Here is a 15,772-nt window from a genome sequence, read left to right on the forward strand (position 1 = left end):
TCTAGCTTTTACCAGGATCACATTGTGCTGACAGGCTTCTGCTTGGCTTTCTTGCATTTTGCCTCTGCCTCTCTGTCTCTTCTTGTCTATTATTTTTGAGTGTGTTCTCTCCCTCTCTCTCACACACCTGGCACAATATGTATTGGAAGTCTCTGCCCATTTGGTGTTAGTTTCTGGGCAGATTGTACAAGGCCTTGTTTCAGGTGTGGTCCCTTAACTGTCTCTAACAGCTATCTTCAATGAAGGGCATGTTCACATGTCATTTTGAATGAGCTTTTAACTCAAACCATAACAAGGTTTCACCCAGCTCATAACAATATTACAAAATTGTAATAATTTATGAAATTTCCGCTTCTGACTAGGGAAGTAAAACCAGTAAAAAAAAATTCCCACTTTCATAGAAAAGCAGGGAGCAGGTTGCTTTCATTCTTCCATTAGTCTAAAAATTGTTATGAATTGCATCTCTCTTCAGACATGCGAGGGCTCCTCCGTCAAGTGGTCATCTGTTCAGGAAATTCAGCTGCTTCCCTGGGTTTTCCTGCTCTTCCTCCTTATTTTCCTACTGCCATTTTGATTTTAATTAAAGACTAAATGCTAGGGGTGGTCAAACTTACTGGCCCTCTGAGCCGCATATGACAATCTTCAGAAGTTCAAGAGCCACCCACTCCTGCTGAAGCCCCGAGTCCCAGCAGCTGTGCCCCGCAAGTCTGAAGCCCTGAGACACTCCTTCCCCTTCCCCCCCCCCCCCCCCCCGCCACCAGACAGAAGCTCCCCACCACCCCACGGCAAGGCAGATGTCCTGAGCTTTCCCCCCCCCAATCTGGTAGGTGGAGAATGGGGGTGGGGGGGGCTCCATGAGCCACATTTTAACGGTAAAAGCCAAATGTGGCTCGCGAGCCACTTTGGCCACCCTTGCTATAGGACAAGTACCTCCTCACACCTAGACAAATACTGATGAACTGAGGAATAAAAAGTCATGTTCTCAGGAGGCTTAATTTAAAGCCACGAGTTGGGACTTTGCTGAATTTGTGCCTCAGTTTAAGGATCTCGGAGAATGGAATTCCCATGAGTGGCAGGTGCCCCGCCCTTCCTTTTCTCCCCTCAGGATATGAAGAATTTGGGTAGGACCTTGTTTTATGAATGTTAATTTGATAATATTACATGGGTGGGCGGTGGGAATCTATCCTTAAGATGGGGTCTGCCTAGGTTCACAGACTCCTGAGAATCAGAACACTTTAAAAAACTACATAAACCTGGCTATAGTGGGAGGGTGAGTCACCATACACTGTGGATGAAACACATAAGGTGAGAAAATAAATGCGTCCTCTATATCATCATATGCTTTAATGGAATTTTTTGATCTTTGCTAACTCTTACAGCTTCCCCATTTCATTAGTAGCAACCTTCCTCCCCCCCCCCCCCCCCCCGAAGTTATGCATTTATAAATGACCATTGGAAAGGAGTTTTTAGGCTTTTGTTCAGTCAATCAAGTATTTTCACCTTTTTGAAAAAATGCAAAGACTGGCCAGGAAGATTATTTTTTAAATGAGAAGGGACAACTGAATAACCTTAATTACTAGAGTAATACATCGATTGCACCAGATCCTGCAACAAAAGAGTAACAAATAGCATCATGAAACGGTAAAGATTAAGGTGGGAGATTAAACCACCACCCCCCACCAAGGCCCAATTCCCTCTATCAAAGCCAAAAAGCAGAGATTCCTGCACTATGCTAGCATGATAGCATGTGTTGACAAATCCAATTAGTACACATTCAGCCATATCCTATTGCCTTTGTTCTGTTGTGACTTTTATGGTGAATAAAAAAAAACATAAAGGATATTTATTTTTAAGTCTGAGGTTCTCTGTTGGATTGTAGAGATCAGTGAGAAAGTGCACAAAGCCAAACCAATCATCCCAGTTTTGCCTGGCTGTGATCTTTTCCCAGAGCAGGAACAATGAATGCTTTCCTAGCAAGATGGTTCTCCTGTGTTCAGAATCTTTTCTTTAAAAATAGCCTTTTTAAGTGAGAGAGGAAAAATATTTTGCTGGTTCAAATATACTGGAATTTGTATATTATGCCAGAAAACAACATTTCCTCTGTCATGCTCTTTAGCTCAAAGTATAAACAATGGGTGAAATTCTATTGTACTATTAAACACCATTTTGAGATGTAAGAGGCAATTAAAGTTGCTTTTCTTATTGAAGGGAGAGTGGGCTTCTGCACAGGGGTGATTGCACCCACTATGAACTACCTGCCACACACTAAGGGTATGTCTACACTACGAAATTAGGTCGAATTTATAGAAGTCGGTTTTTTAGAAATCGGTTTTATATATTCGAGTGTGTGTGTCCCCACAGAAAATGCTCTAAGTGCATTAAGTGCATTAACTCGGCGGAGCGCTTCCACAGTACCGAGGCTAGAGTCGACTTCCGGAGCGTTGCACTGTGGGTAGCTATCCCACAGTTCCCGCAGTCTCCGCTGCCCATTGGAATTCTGGGTTGAGATCCCAATGCCTGATGGGGCTAAAACATTGTCGCGGGTGGTTCTGGGTACATATCGTCAGCCCCCCGCTCCCTCCCTCCCCCCGTGAAAGCAAGGGCAGACAATCATTTCGCGCCTTTTTTCCTGAGTTACCTGTGCAGACGCCATACCACGGCAAGCATGGAGCCAGCTCAGGTAACCGTCACCCTATGTCTCCTGGGTGCTGGCAGACGCGGTACGGCTTTGCTGCACAGTAGCAGCAACCCATTGCCTTCTGGCAGCAGACGGTGCAATACGATTGGTAGTTGTCCTCGTCGTGTCCGAGGTGCTCCTGGCCACGTCGGCTGGGAGCGCCTGGGCAGACATGGGCGCAGGGACTACATTTGGAGTGACTTGACCAGGTCATTCTCTTTAGTCCTGCAGGCAGTCCTATTGAACCGTCTTATGGTGAGCGGGCAGGCGATACGGACTGCTAGCAGTCGTACTGTACCATCTTCTGCCGAGCAGCCATGAGATGTGGATGGCATGCACTCCTTCTGCACCGTCTGCTGCCAGCCAAAGATGTAAAAGATAGATGGAGTGGATCAAAACAAGAAATAGACCAGATTTGTTTTGTACTCATTTGCTTCCCCCCCTCCCCTGTCTAGGGGACTCATTCTTCTAGATCACACTGCAGTCACTCACAGAGAAGGTGCAGCGAGGTAAATCTAGCCATGTATCAATCAGAGGCCAGGCTAACCTTCTTGTTCCAATAAGGACAATAACTTAGGTGCACCATTTCTTATTGGAACCCTCCGTGAAGTCCTGCCTGAAATACTCCTTGATGTAAAGCCACCCCCTTTGTTGATTTTAGCTCCCTGAAGCCAACCCTGTAAGCGCCCCTCCCAGCGTCAGAGCAATGGCAAACAATCGGGCATCTGAGAGTGCTGTCCAGAGCAGTCACAATGGAGCACTCTGATGGGGCTAAAACATTGTCGCGGGTGCTTCTGGGTACGTGTCGTCAGGCCCCCGTTCCCTCCCTCCCTCCGTGAAAGCAAGGGCAGACAATCATTTCGCGCCTTTTTTCCTGAGTTACCTGTGCAGACGCCATACCACGGCAAGCATGGAGCCAGCTCAGGTAACCGTCACCCTATGTCTCCTGGGTGCTGGCAGACGCGGTACGGCTTTGCTGCACAGTAGCAGCAACCCATTGCCTTCTGGCAGCAGACGGTGCAATACGATTGGTAGTTGTCCTCGTCGTGTCCGAGGTGCTCCTGGCCACGTCGGCTGGGAGCGCCTGGGCAGACATGGGCGCAGGGACTACATTTGGAGTGACTTGACCAGGTCATTCTCTTTAGTCCTGCAGGCAGTCCTATTGAACCATCTTATGGTGAGCAGGCAGGCGATACGGACTGCTAGCAGTCGTACTGTACCATCTTATGCCAGGCAGGCAAGAGATGAAGATGGCTAGCAGTCGTACTGTACCATGCAGTCGTACTGTACCATCTTCTGCCGAGCAGCCATGAGATGTGGATGGCATGCAGTCCTTCTGCACCGTCTGCTGCCAGCCAAAGATGTAAAAGATAGATGGAGTGGGTCAGAACAAGAAATAGACCAGATTTGTTTTGTACTCATTTGCCTCCTCCCCTGTCTAGATCACACTGCAGTCACTCACAGAGAAGGTGCAGCGAGGTAAATCTAGCCATGTATCAATCAGAGGCCAGGCTAACCTCCTTGTTCTAATAACAACGATAACTTAGGTGCACCATTTCTTATTGGAACCCTCCGTGCAGTCCTGCCTGAAGTACTCCTTGATGTACAGGCACACCCTTTGTTGATTTTAGCTCCCTGAAGCCAACCCTGTAAGCCGTGTCGTCAGTCGCCCCTCCCTCCGTCAGAGCAACGGCAGACAATCGTTCCGCACCTTTTTTCTGTGCGGACGCCATACCAAGGCAAGCATGGAGGCCGCTCAGCTCACTTTGGCAATTAGGAGCACATTAAACACCACACGCATTATCCAGCAGTATATGCAGCACCAGAACATGGCAACGCGATACCGGGCGAGGAGGCGACGTCAGTGCGGTCCCGTGAGTGATCAGGACATGGACACAGATTTCTCTGAAAGCATGGACCCTGACAATGCATGCATCATGGTGCTAATGGGGCAGGTTCATGCTGTGGAACGCCGATTCTGGGCTCGGGAAACAAGCACAGACTGGTGGGACCGCATAGTGTTGCAGGTCTGGGACGATTCCCAGTGGCTGCGAAACTTTCGCATGCGTAGGGGCACTTTCATGGAACTTTGTGACTTGCTTTCCCCTGCCCTGAAGCGCATGAATACCAAGATGAGAGCAGCCCTCACAGTTGAGAAGCGAGTGGCGATAGCCCTGTGGAAGCTTGCAATGCCAGACAGCTACCGGTCAGTTGGGAATCAATTTGGAGTGGGCAAATCTACTGTGGGGGCTGCTGTGATGCAAGTAGCCCACGCAATCAAAGATCTGCTGATATCAAGGGTAGTGACCCTGGGAAATGTGCAGGTCATAGTGGATGGCTTTGCTGCAATGGGATTCCCTAACTGTGGTGGGGCTATAGACGGAACCCATATCCCTATCTTGGCACCGGAGCACCAAGTCGCCGAGTACATAAACCGCAAGGGGTACTTTTCGATAGTGCTGCAAGCTCTGGTGGATCACAAGGGACATTTCACCAACATCAGCGTGGGATGGCCGGGAAAGGTGCATGATGCTCGCATCTTCAGGAACTCTGGTCTGTTTCAAAAGCTGCAGGAAGGGACTTTATTCCCAGACCAGAAAATAACTGTTGGGGATGTTGAAATGCCTATATGTATCCTTGGGGACCCAGCCTACCCCTTAATGCCATGGCTCATGAAGCTGTACACAGGCAGCCTGGACAGTGGTCAGGAGCTGTTCAACTACAGGCTGAGCAAGTGCAGAATGGTGGTAGAATGTGCATTTGGATGTTTAAAGGCGCGCTGGCGCAGTTTACTGACTCGCTTAGACCTCAGCGAAACCAATATTCCCACTGTTATTACTGCTTGCTGTGTGCTCCACAATATCTGTGAGAGTAAGGGGGAGACGTTTATGGCGGGGTGGGAGGTTGAGGCAAATCGCCTGGCTGCTGGTTATGCGCAGCCAGACACCAGGGCAGTTAGAAGAGCACAGGAGGGCGCGGTACGCATCAGAGAAGCTTTGAAAACCAGTTTCATGACTGGCCAGGCTACGGTGTGAAAGTTCTGTTTGTTTCTCCTTGATGAAACCCCCCGCCCCTTGGTTCACTCTACTTCCCTGTAAGCTAACCACCCTCCCCTCCTCCCTTTAATCATTGCTTGCAGAGGCAATAAAGTCATTGCTGCTTCACAGTCATGCATTCGTTATTCATTCATCACACAAATAGGGGGATGACTACCAAGGTAGCCCAGGAGGGGTGGTGGAGGAGGGAAGGAAAATGCCACACAGCACTTTAAGCACAGCACTTTAAAAGTTTACAACTTTAAAATTTATTGAATGACAGCCTTCTTTTTTTTGGGCAATCCTCTGTGGTGGAGTGGCTGGTTGGCCGGAGGCCCCCCCACCGCGTTCTTGGGCGTCTGGGTGTGGAGACTATGGAACTTGGGAAGGAGGGCGGTTGGTTACAGAGGGGCTGCAGTGGCAGTCTGTGCTCCAGCTGCCTTTGCTGCAGCTCAACCATACACTGGAGCATACTGGTTTGGTCCTGCAGCAGCCTCAGCATTGAATCCTGCCTCCTCTCATCACGCTGCCGCCACATTTGAGCTTCAGCCCTCTCTTCAGCCCGCCACTTACTCTCTTCAGCCCGCCACCTCTCCTCCCGGTCATTTTGTGCTTTCCTGCACTCTGACATTATTTGCCTCCACGCATTCGTCTGTGCTCTGTCAGTGTGGGAGGACAGCATGAGCTCGGAGAACATTTCATTGCGAGTGCGTTTTTTTTTCTTTCTAAGCTTCACTAGCCTCTGGGAAGGAGAAGATCCTGTGATCATTGAAACACATGCAGCTGGTGGAGAAAAAAAAGGGACAGCGGTATTTAAAAAGACACATTTTATAAAACAGTCGCTACAGTCTTTCAGGGTAAACCTTGCTGTTAACATTACATACATAGCACATGTGCTTTCTGCCTCCTCCCACCACGTGACTACCCCCTCAACCTTCTCCCCTCCCTGTGGCTAACAGCGGGGAACATTTCTGTTTAGCCACAGGCAAACAGCCCAGCAGGAATGGGCTCCTCTGAGTGTCCCCTGAAGAAAAGCACTCTATTTCAACCAGGTGACCATGAATTATATCTCACTCTCCTGAGGATAACACAGAGAGATAAAGAACAGATTTTGGTTGAATGCCAGCAAACGTACACTGCAATGCTTTGTTCTACAGTGATTCCCGAGTACGTGTTACTGGCCTGGAGTGGTAAAGTGTCCTACCATGAAGGACGAAATAAGGCTGCCCTCCCCAGAAACCTTTTGCAAAGGCTTTAGGACTACATCTAGGAGAACCGCAAATGCCAGGGCAAAGTAATCCTTTCACATGCTTGCTTTTAAACCATGTATAGCATTTTAAAAGGTACACTCACCAGAGGTCCCTTCTCCGCCTGCTGGGTCCAGGAGGCAGCCTCGGGTGGGTTCGGGGGGTACTGGCTCCAGGTCTAGGGTGAGAAACAGTTCCTGGCTGTCGGGAAAACCGGTTTCTCCACTTGCTTGCTGTGAGCTATCTACAACCTCCTCCTCATCATCATCTTCTTCGTCCCCAAAACCTACTTCCGTATTGCCTCCATCTCCATTGAAGGAGTCAAACAACACGGCTGGGGTAGTGGTGGCTGAACCCCCTAAAATGGCATGCAGCTCATCATAGAAGCGGCATGTTTGGGGCTCTGACCCAGAGCGGCTGTTCGCCTCTCTGGTTTTCTGGTAGGCTTGCCTCAGCTCCTTCAGTTTCACGCGGCACTGCTTCGGGTCCCTGTTATGGCCTCTGTCCTTCATGCCCTGGGAGATTTTCAGAAAGGTTTTGGCATTTCGAAAACTGGAACGGAGTTCTGATAGCACGGATTCCTCTCCCCAAACAGCGATCAGATCCCGTACCTCCCGTTCGGTCCATGCTGGAGCTCTTTTGCAATTCTGGGACTCCATCATGGTCACCTGTGCTGATGAGCTCTGCATGGTCACCTGCAGCTTGCCACGCTGGCCAAACAGGAAATGAGATTCAAAAGTTCGCGGTTCTTTTCCTGTCTACCTGGCCAGTGCATCTGAGTTGAGAGCGCTGTCCAGAGCGGTCAGAATGGAGCACTCTGGGATAGCTCCCGGAGGCCAATACCATCGAATTGTGTCCACAGTACCCCAAATTCGAGCCGGCAACGTCGATTTAAGCGCTAATCCACTTGTCAGGGGTGGAGTAAGGAAATTGATTTTAAGAGCCCTTTAAGTCGAAATAAAGGGCTTCATTGTGTGGACGGGTGCAGGTTTAAATCGATTTAACACTGCTAAATTCGACCTAAAGTCCTAGTGTAGACCAGGGCTAAGTATCAATCAACACATTCAATGCTGCTGGAAAACTTTATTTTCTGCACCTAACATCTGAATGAATCAATTTGTTGCTTACCTTTTGGGGGATTGCACATTTATCAGGAAGTACCTCCTTAATGTGCCATAGAACAATAAGTAATACATGTTATTGAGTATCTGAAAAATAATCAGAGAAATCATATTTCAGGTTTGTTGGGGTTGTTTTCTATGTAACTTACACAAAAACTGACATTAAGGAGAAATGATGTGGAAGAAAAAAGGTCCTAGGTATATACTAAGCATAGATAAAGTAGCTATCACTTTGGCAGCAGCATAATGCAATACACAGCCAGCCAAGAGAGCAAGAATTTGAGCCACTTCATCCCCCAGAGTCACTGGAATTGAGTATGTCAGAAACCCATCAGACTCATCACCCATTGAGCCTGAGGGAAGGTGTGAGCTCTCCTCTTAACTCTTCATTGACCATTGTGGGTGGAGGCTCACCAACCTAGCAGTATTGATAATCTATGGAGGGAAATACATTTGATCTTCCTTTATTGGTAAAGAGAACGTTCTTGTGATGAAGGCTAGATGAGGAGGAGAAAAATTGATAGTATTTTCCGATCACCACCTCCAAGATGGATGGATCCTGTGGGCCAAATCTTCAGTTGCTATAAATCAGTGCTGCTTCATTAAATACAATACAGTCACACTGATTTACACTGGCTGAAAATCTGGGTCTACATGTATGTATATGCCCAGTTATTTATATATTGTGGATGGTGGAATTTCAGCCATATTTCTCCCTCTTAACTTTCCACCCTTGTTAACGCCACATGATGACGTTCTTCTCTCCAGCGAAGAGCGACAGTTATAGTTTTATATTTTCTTTAATTGTGGAGAATATTGAAATATATGTAGTTTCAATTTTTTTTAACAGAATAAGTGTGGAAAAATCATTTTTCATATCCATAAATTGACACCAGACAAATACAAAAAAAGTGTGAGACTCAGAATTGCTATCATTTTGGATTTTCTCTCAGTCTAAAAAGGATTCTATATTTTTATATAACATTTTATTTATTTATGATTTAATCAACTACAGGTATATTAGAACATAAGATATGGTGAAAAATAATATCACAAGTACATTTATATCCCCTCATGCCTCAAATGATAAAACATATGTCATTTATCTCTTTCAGCACTCTGCAGAAAATACGATTAGCATTGAACTATATTTTTGTTCACCCATTGATTTTTATCTCATAAGAGTTTGCATGAAAGTATATTATATGCATTCAGATTTCAGAAAAATTCAGTCAAATACTTTATTCCAATATTAACTTCCTACTGTATATTAGGAATTAAGTTGAGAGCTTTATGCAGAAGCTTTCTCATCAGAGCTAGATCTTTAAAGACAAACCTCACAGTGCGATTCATTTCTATTAAATTAGCTATTTGTCCTCCATATTATAATCTTTTCAGAGAAGATATCTAACACAGTTTGAATGCAAATTCAACCCTAGGGAAATAAAACACATTGGGAAACCAATGTAGTCATATTCCAGTTCCATTAATTCCTTCATTTGTAAATCTCAAATTTGTTTCAGTATAGTTTGCAGTATGTTACAGATACTAAGGCTACTGTTATTATACTTTATTATCTTGCTTAATATGTTCTTTTCCTGGGACTGAATGATGGGTTTTTTTCTTCCTTGGGAAATAAGTTCAGAGAAGTGTTGGAGAAAATCTTTTGCACTAAATATCTATATTTATATTTTTTTACCATGGCCTACAAAAGCCAGCACTAATTCATGTATTCTTGAGAATGAGATAGTATTGATATCAACAATGTGTAGATTTATGGATTAATTCTAAAGCATTTCAAGGTAGTGTTGTAATGTCATAAGAGAAGCTACTTGTAGCATTTCACTGAGGAAAAGGAAAGGGAAGAAAATCATGCAGCTTCAGGCATAATCATTATTGTTTATTTAGGTCCTAATTCAGCAAAGCACTAAAGCACATGTTTAAGTCCATCCTTATTTCGTCTACCACTTAAGCATGCTTAAATACTTTGCTGATTCAGGGGCTTCTGTCATTCCTCCAAAGGTTTATTGTTTCCACTATAGTGAGGGAAACATGATCAGAAACGTTCCTTTACCACCCCTGGGAAAATGGTACAGCAAATGGTCCTTCTGATACAGCCATCTGAGTGCACAATCATCTTCTTCTTCTTCTTCTTCATATGGCTGATGTAAATGTGGAGCAACAACTATAATTTTACATTTAGATGGTTAAGCCAGATAATTGCGTCTGGAGTAGTAGAGTGTATTGTTGTAATGCCTCCTTTGTATTTGTGAATCGGGCACTGAGTTGGAAATGGTCTGTTCTGGGTGACCCCAGTTGCACACTGAAGAGAGTCTTTAATTTGCCATTTGTGTATCTGCACCTGCCACAGTTTGGGCAGATAGTTTAGTGTTGTCCATGAGCTTCGTGTGGGTGCACAATGAGAATGGAGCAGAGAAACACTCTCTGTGCAGTTGCTAACACTGCCTTCCTCCCTCCACTGCACTACCCTGCACTGGCATTGGAGCAGCCATAGTTATGCCCTATGTATATCTCACTAACTCTTTTCTTGCTCATGTTGGCCAAGCTGACTATACAGCCCACTGTTTGGATATTTCAGAGACCAGGCAAAATGGATTTTCTACATGTGTTTCAACTATTTAGGTGGGTTTTTTTTATTTATTATTAATTATTATTTATTATTAGCAGAGTTTGACCACATTTGTACCAAGGGAAGCATTTTTGAATGAAAAAAATTTGGTCTGACTGTTTGGGGCTGCTTACGAGATCATACCAACACTGTCTGAAATATGGGCAGATGAAATCCAGGAGAGAGAGAGAGAGAGAGAAACCGGTGAAAGGAAATACCTTAAACTGTCAAGATATCTTAACAAAAATCTGCCCCCTTGATCACCTTCAGTGAAACTGGCACCAAACAGAACAAGGAACTGAACGTAAGAATTAGGAGAAGTAGGGGTTAGGGAGTAAGAGAGACTCCTAGTAGTTATTCTACTCCATGAAAGGGACTGGAGGATTAAATTAGTTGCTGATGAAGTACCCTGCAGGTCTCAGAGATATGTGACTGAGTACTTAGAATACAGTGAATGCCCTCACCTACAGCTATTAGTACTTAGAGTCAATTGCAAGAATTATTGTTATATTGGTGCTTAAATGTTCTAGCATTAGTTTTGCTAATCTTTGTAAGATGCCTAGCTACGATTATATAATGTGCAATGTAATCTAGGTCCAGGAGAAGATATTATTTCCAGGCTAAAGCTGAATTTAGATTCTTAAGTCACTTAGGTGCTTTTGAAAATATTGCCCCTAAATTAATGAGGATTAGATGCTTTTGAAAATGTCTCCTTTGTATTAAGAGGGTGGAAGGAGAACAGAATTGTTACCCTGTGCTCAGACGATTAGTCTGATTTTGAGTATGGAATCTGAAGGAGAAGGAACAGGCACACAATAGTTACACTCTGACATGAGAGAAGTACTCTGTGTGAAAAACAATTGGTGCCTGTGTAAACCATTGCCAAAATACTTATTACAAAAACGTTCTGACCCTGACTAGTTATTTTACGTGTTCCCATGAAAGTGATAGTTAAGTAACAATTTTTAAGGGTAATTTCTTTTTATTATTATTTATTTGTATTCTTGTAGCACCTAAAGGCCCCAAATGAGGCTGGGGACTAATTATGCTAGGTAATGTCTAAATAATGAGGAAGAGTCTATGCCTCAAAGTGCTTACAGCCTAAATAGGCAAAGCAATGGGAGGGGAAGCAGAGGTACAATGGTTTGAAGTGACTTGCCCAAGGTCACATAGCAGGCCAGAAGCGGAACTGGGAACATAACCCAGGTCTCCCAGACTCCTAATTCAGTGTCCGCTCCATGAGGCAAATTCTGCCTTTCACCAAGTTTATAGACTATGTCTTTACTATACATGCATTTAGCTGGAGATGAGGTGGTCTTAAATTATGGAACTCATATACTAATTATACTAATACATAAAAATACCCAGCCAAAGCCCAAATACTTCATTTGCCAGGGGAACAACTCATTTTGGCAAAATTCCCCAATTCCCACAATATTTTTATCCCACCAAAGCTTTTAGAAAATACTTATCACTATGGTGTCTAAACACTGCTTAAATAGCTGCAGAAGTAGCAATTTTGAAGATGAGTCCATAAGACAAGAAGCACTGGAAATTCAGAAGCTTTGGGGGAATTTGTCTGAGGTGGATTTCATTCAAGATGACATCAACCACCAGTTCAATAATGGTTTCAGCAATCATAAACATGATCTACCAATGATGCTCAGAATATGAAATACACAAACATTTCCAGAAGAGATAGTATGTTCAAGGGATAGTCAAAATATTATATAGCAAAACATCTAAATGGAAATGTCCCAAACATTATTCACCTACAGACACCATGAATATGTAACCAGCTCCCTTATTTCAATTCAATGACTTAATTTCAGATAGCAGATTTGTTTAAATTGAGCCAATCCATGATTTTAGCAATTTCGGCTATAAATCACAGGGCATGATCATTTGTCTGATGATGATTCAGAGCATTTCCTCCAAGTTAACATTAACCCTCTTCCATGGATTCATCCTCCTCCTCTTTTCTTATACTTTTTGGTTAGACAGAAAGCTGAAGTCTTCCTAGCTTTACTGTGGTACAACAGGGTGATGCAAATATTTAACCCTCTCTAAGTGCCAACGGGTACATCCCACTCAGAGGCACACATGTTATATATCTTATGGTCCTCATATTCCATTCAAAAGAATGGTTCCTAACAAATTCTACTTGGATTTCAAATGTGCCGTACGAACAGCACCCAATGAGTTAATTTTCTAATGTGTATGAGAATACCAGTGAACAACAAAAATCTAAGACAGGCCTGCGCACCACACTCATTACTATTTTAGTGTATTATGTGTATTACCACAGTTCCTAGCAACTCTAGGTCATGGGCCAGGGTCCCATTGCACTAGGCATGGTACAAACAGAACAAGCAGGCAGTGGTCTCAGCACACCAAAAGCCTAACTGTTGTCAGGGAGGAGATGACTGCAAAGCCCTGTCCAAGCCTGAAACCCATATCTTGAGCTCCCGGGAGCAGGGGTGGGCATCTCCCTGTGTCCAGCAACTGGTTAGAGCTACAGCCTACAGTGTTACTGCATTAGAAAGGGCTTGGGGAAACCCCTCATTACAGGAGGGGCAACATCCCCCCAAGCAGACCCTCACATATACCAATCTAGGCTTTCCTAAGTCCCCCACTTCTCTGTACATGGCATCTCCAGGTTGAAACCCAACATTCCCCCCACTGAAAATATAATGGTTATATTGAACGGGATAAATTCTGGTCTGCTATGCCAATGGGCATTCTGCATTGTGGCCAATAGAATTATTACAGATTTGCAATAGCGAAGCTGAGAGCAGAATTTGTCCCTACCCAGCAAATTTCTATTCTACGTAGTTGCACTGAACTCAGTGGGGGCTATGCTTAGGAATAAGCATACGCAGAGGAGCCAGGATTTTCAGAGTCTAGCCTTTTATCACTGTCTGAACTGAAGCTACATTACAGTGTAAGCAGATTTGCCAACAGCTTTTCCCAGATTTTCCATGGTTGCAAGTCATCCCCATAGTGCCCCCTCCCCATGAATGGATCCCTCCCTGGGATCCCAGCTAGGTAGCACAGTGCTCTGGAAAGACTATTAAAAACTATAACGTGCTCTGCGATCGATTGATGAAAAGGTGACATATTAGGTATTATTATAAAAGCAACATAGCCTCTTTTATCACAAACGGGTGAAAATTTACATATGCAGATCTAATGGGAACTATCTAGCCCCTGAACTGGGAGTTAATTCAGTACTCTTACATTGCCTTTAAATATATTATTCTGCAGTCTGAGGGGAAAAAACAGACAGCCATCAGTACAGCATGACAAGCCATTAGAAATGCTAAAAACAGGATGTAATTTTTTACTTGCTCTGTTATTCATTTCAGCTCTTGGTACTTATGTGCCCACCTACAAGTAATGACCAATTCTGCTATATTTCATGAAATCGTTTTCTTTTGTATAGGACAGGACAGGCATCTGAATGAAACCTGTCACTGAGGGACTGTATTATGCAGACTATTTCCATATCAAAAGCTTCTTTTCCTTGACCACTGTTTAATTCTACAGTGTAGTAGCAATAATAACTACTTACTGTGGCAGTTTTCCATGAATTTATAAGTATAAGTAGCTGACATGAAAATTGAACAGCATTAATCCTCTCTTATTCTACAATTGTAATTGTTGCAGGCAGGCAGTCTTTCCTTTTATTTCCAATATTTTAATATGTGCTATACTGTGTATAATGAAATATATGTGTGGAAGGCAACTTTCTTTAAGCTTTATTTATATTACTTTTAAATGTTTGATGGTGGAACAACAATTTACAATGTTGTAGCCTAAGAAAATGTAATCAGTTGTAAAATATGTTCCTAATTGAGTTCAGAGCACTCAGTGACTTTCAAGTTACTACACATCAAATTTCAGCCTCAGAAACATGCTGAAGATACTGTGCCTCCAGGATGAATGAGATAGATATAGCTATGTATGCTGCTTCTTGTTGGGACACTAATCTATATTTGGAAGATATTTTACTATTGGCAGATGCACTAAATCTCTTTTAAAGCTCCTGTTTATGGATGACTGCCAGTAAAATGGTTTTGTATGTGCATTTTTTTTGTTTAAATCCTATTGATATACAATGAGGGATATGGACATAAATTGGGGGGAGGGAAAATTTGCATACTGGCCTTGGCAGATCTCAAAAAAGATCTATAATTTATCAAGTTCTCATCTTTGATCTAAAGATGTCTTAAAGCCAGTAGGAGTTCACTTGACACTCGGTGAAAGAACAAGATTAAGAGCTTTGAGAATGGAGATTCTATTTCAATTGAAATATCAATTCATCTCAAAGCTTTTGGGACAAATACGCCCGGCAATACTTATGTCTATATCGAAAAGGCAAAGTCTACAGGGAGGCTGAAATTATACACCTGTTTAATGTTTGTGATTGTTTTTCCAATAACCTAAAATAAAACAGTTCCTACTCTGATATTTGTTGCTTGTTGCTAAATAAAGGAAATTAAACTTAGGTGCTGTTTTTCATTAGTGGCCTTATACATTTACCATAAGTGAACTTGGGGCAGTGCATAGTTGCACCATCCCAGGGGCAACAGCAGGAGGCATCTGACGATAGGTACAATGCCTCCTGGAACCTCACCATTGTGTAGACACATGGTGCTGCACTTCTTTAAGGGGTGCAGAATTCTCTCCCTTGCATAGCTAGCCAACTCCACTTTATGCACCCAAGTTTTAAAATATTGGGCTACATAATATTAATTCTGTCCATTTATAAACAAAAAATAGAGTATTACAGCACTGTATGGTAAACATGAAGAATACTGCTGATTGCAGTACAGTTAAAGCAGTGTTTTAGCTGTTACCATAGAATACTATAGGTTTCTTTTCGTAATAAAGGGGAAACTAGCTACTTTAATTCTACTCAACAGTAGACAACTGGAATGCTGATACATATGTCTCTGCTAGTATGGCTTTATCATGAAAAGGTGTTCAGATGTAAAGTGTGTAATAAAACTTTCAATTTAGAAGTGATACTTTCTTGCTTCAGTTGATTATTTTTGCTA

The 15,772-nt window shown here is 43.4% G+C and overlaps 1 protein-coding gene across 1 annotated transcript; it reads right to left on the reverse strand.

Annotated features, from left to right (window-relative positions):
- Positions 1–1,541: 1,541 nt before the first annotated feature.
- LOC142070640 (uncharacterized) lies at positions 1,542–7,656 on the reverse strand. Its single transcript, XM_075124493.1, has 3 exons — positions 7,066–7,656; positions 6,057–6,495; positions 1,542–1,605 (listed from the first exon to the last, which is right to left on the reverse strand). Exons 1-3 carry the CDS (start codon positions 7,646–7,648, stop codon positions 1,542–1,544), a joined length of 1,086 nt encoding a protein of 361 aa, XP_074980594.1. The 5' UTR covers positions 7,649–7,656.
- Between the last annotated feature and the right edge of the window lie 8,116 nt (positions 7,657–15,772).

The sequence above is a fragment of the Caretta caretta genome, chromosome 1 (genome assembly GCF_965140235.1).
Source record: "Caretta caretta isolate rCarCar2 chromosome 1, rCarCar1.hap1, whole genome shotgun sequence".
Lineage (NCBI taxonomy): Eukaryota > Metazoa > Chordata > Testudines > Cheloniidae > Caretta > Caretta caretta.

Bases quoted from the DNA above. Each gene is read 5' to 3' on its own strand.
- LOC142070640 (XM_075124493.1), bottom strand. From the start codon at position 7,648: ATGCAGAGCTCATCAGCACAGGTGACCATGATGGAGTCCCAGAATTGC. The intron at 6,496-7,065 runs GTGAGTGTACCT...TTTCTCCACCAG, and splicing joins AGGCGGAGAAGGGACCTCTG to CTGCATGTGTTTCAATGATC. The intron at 1,606-6,056 runs GTGGGGGGGCCT...CTTTTGTTGCAG, and splicing joins CCCAGACGCCCAAGAACGCG to GATCTGGTGCAATCGATGTA.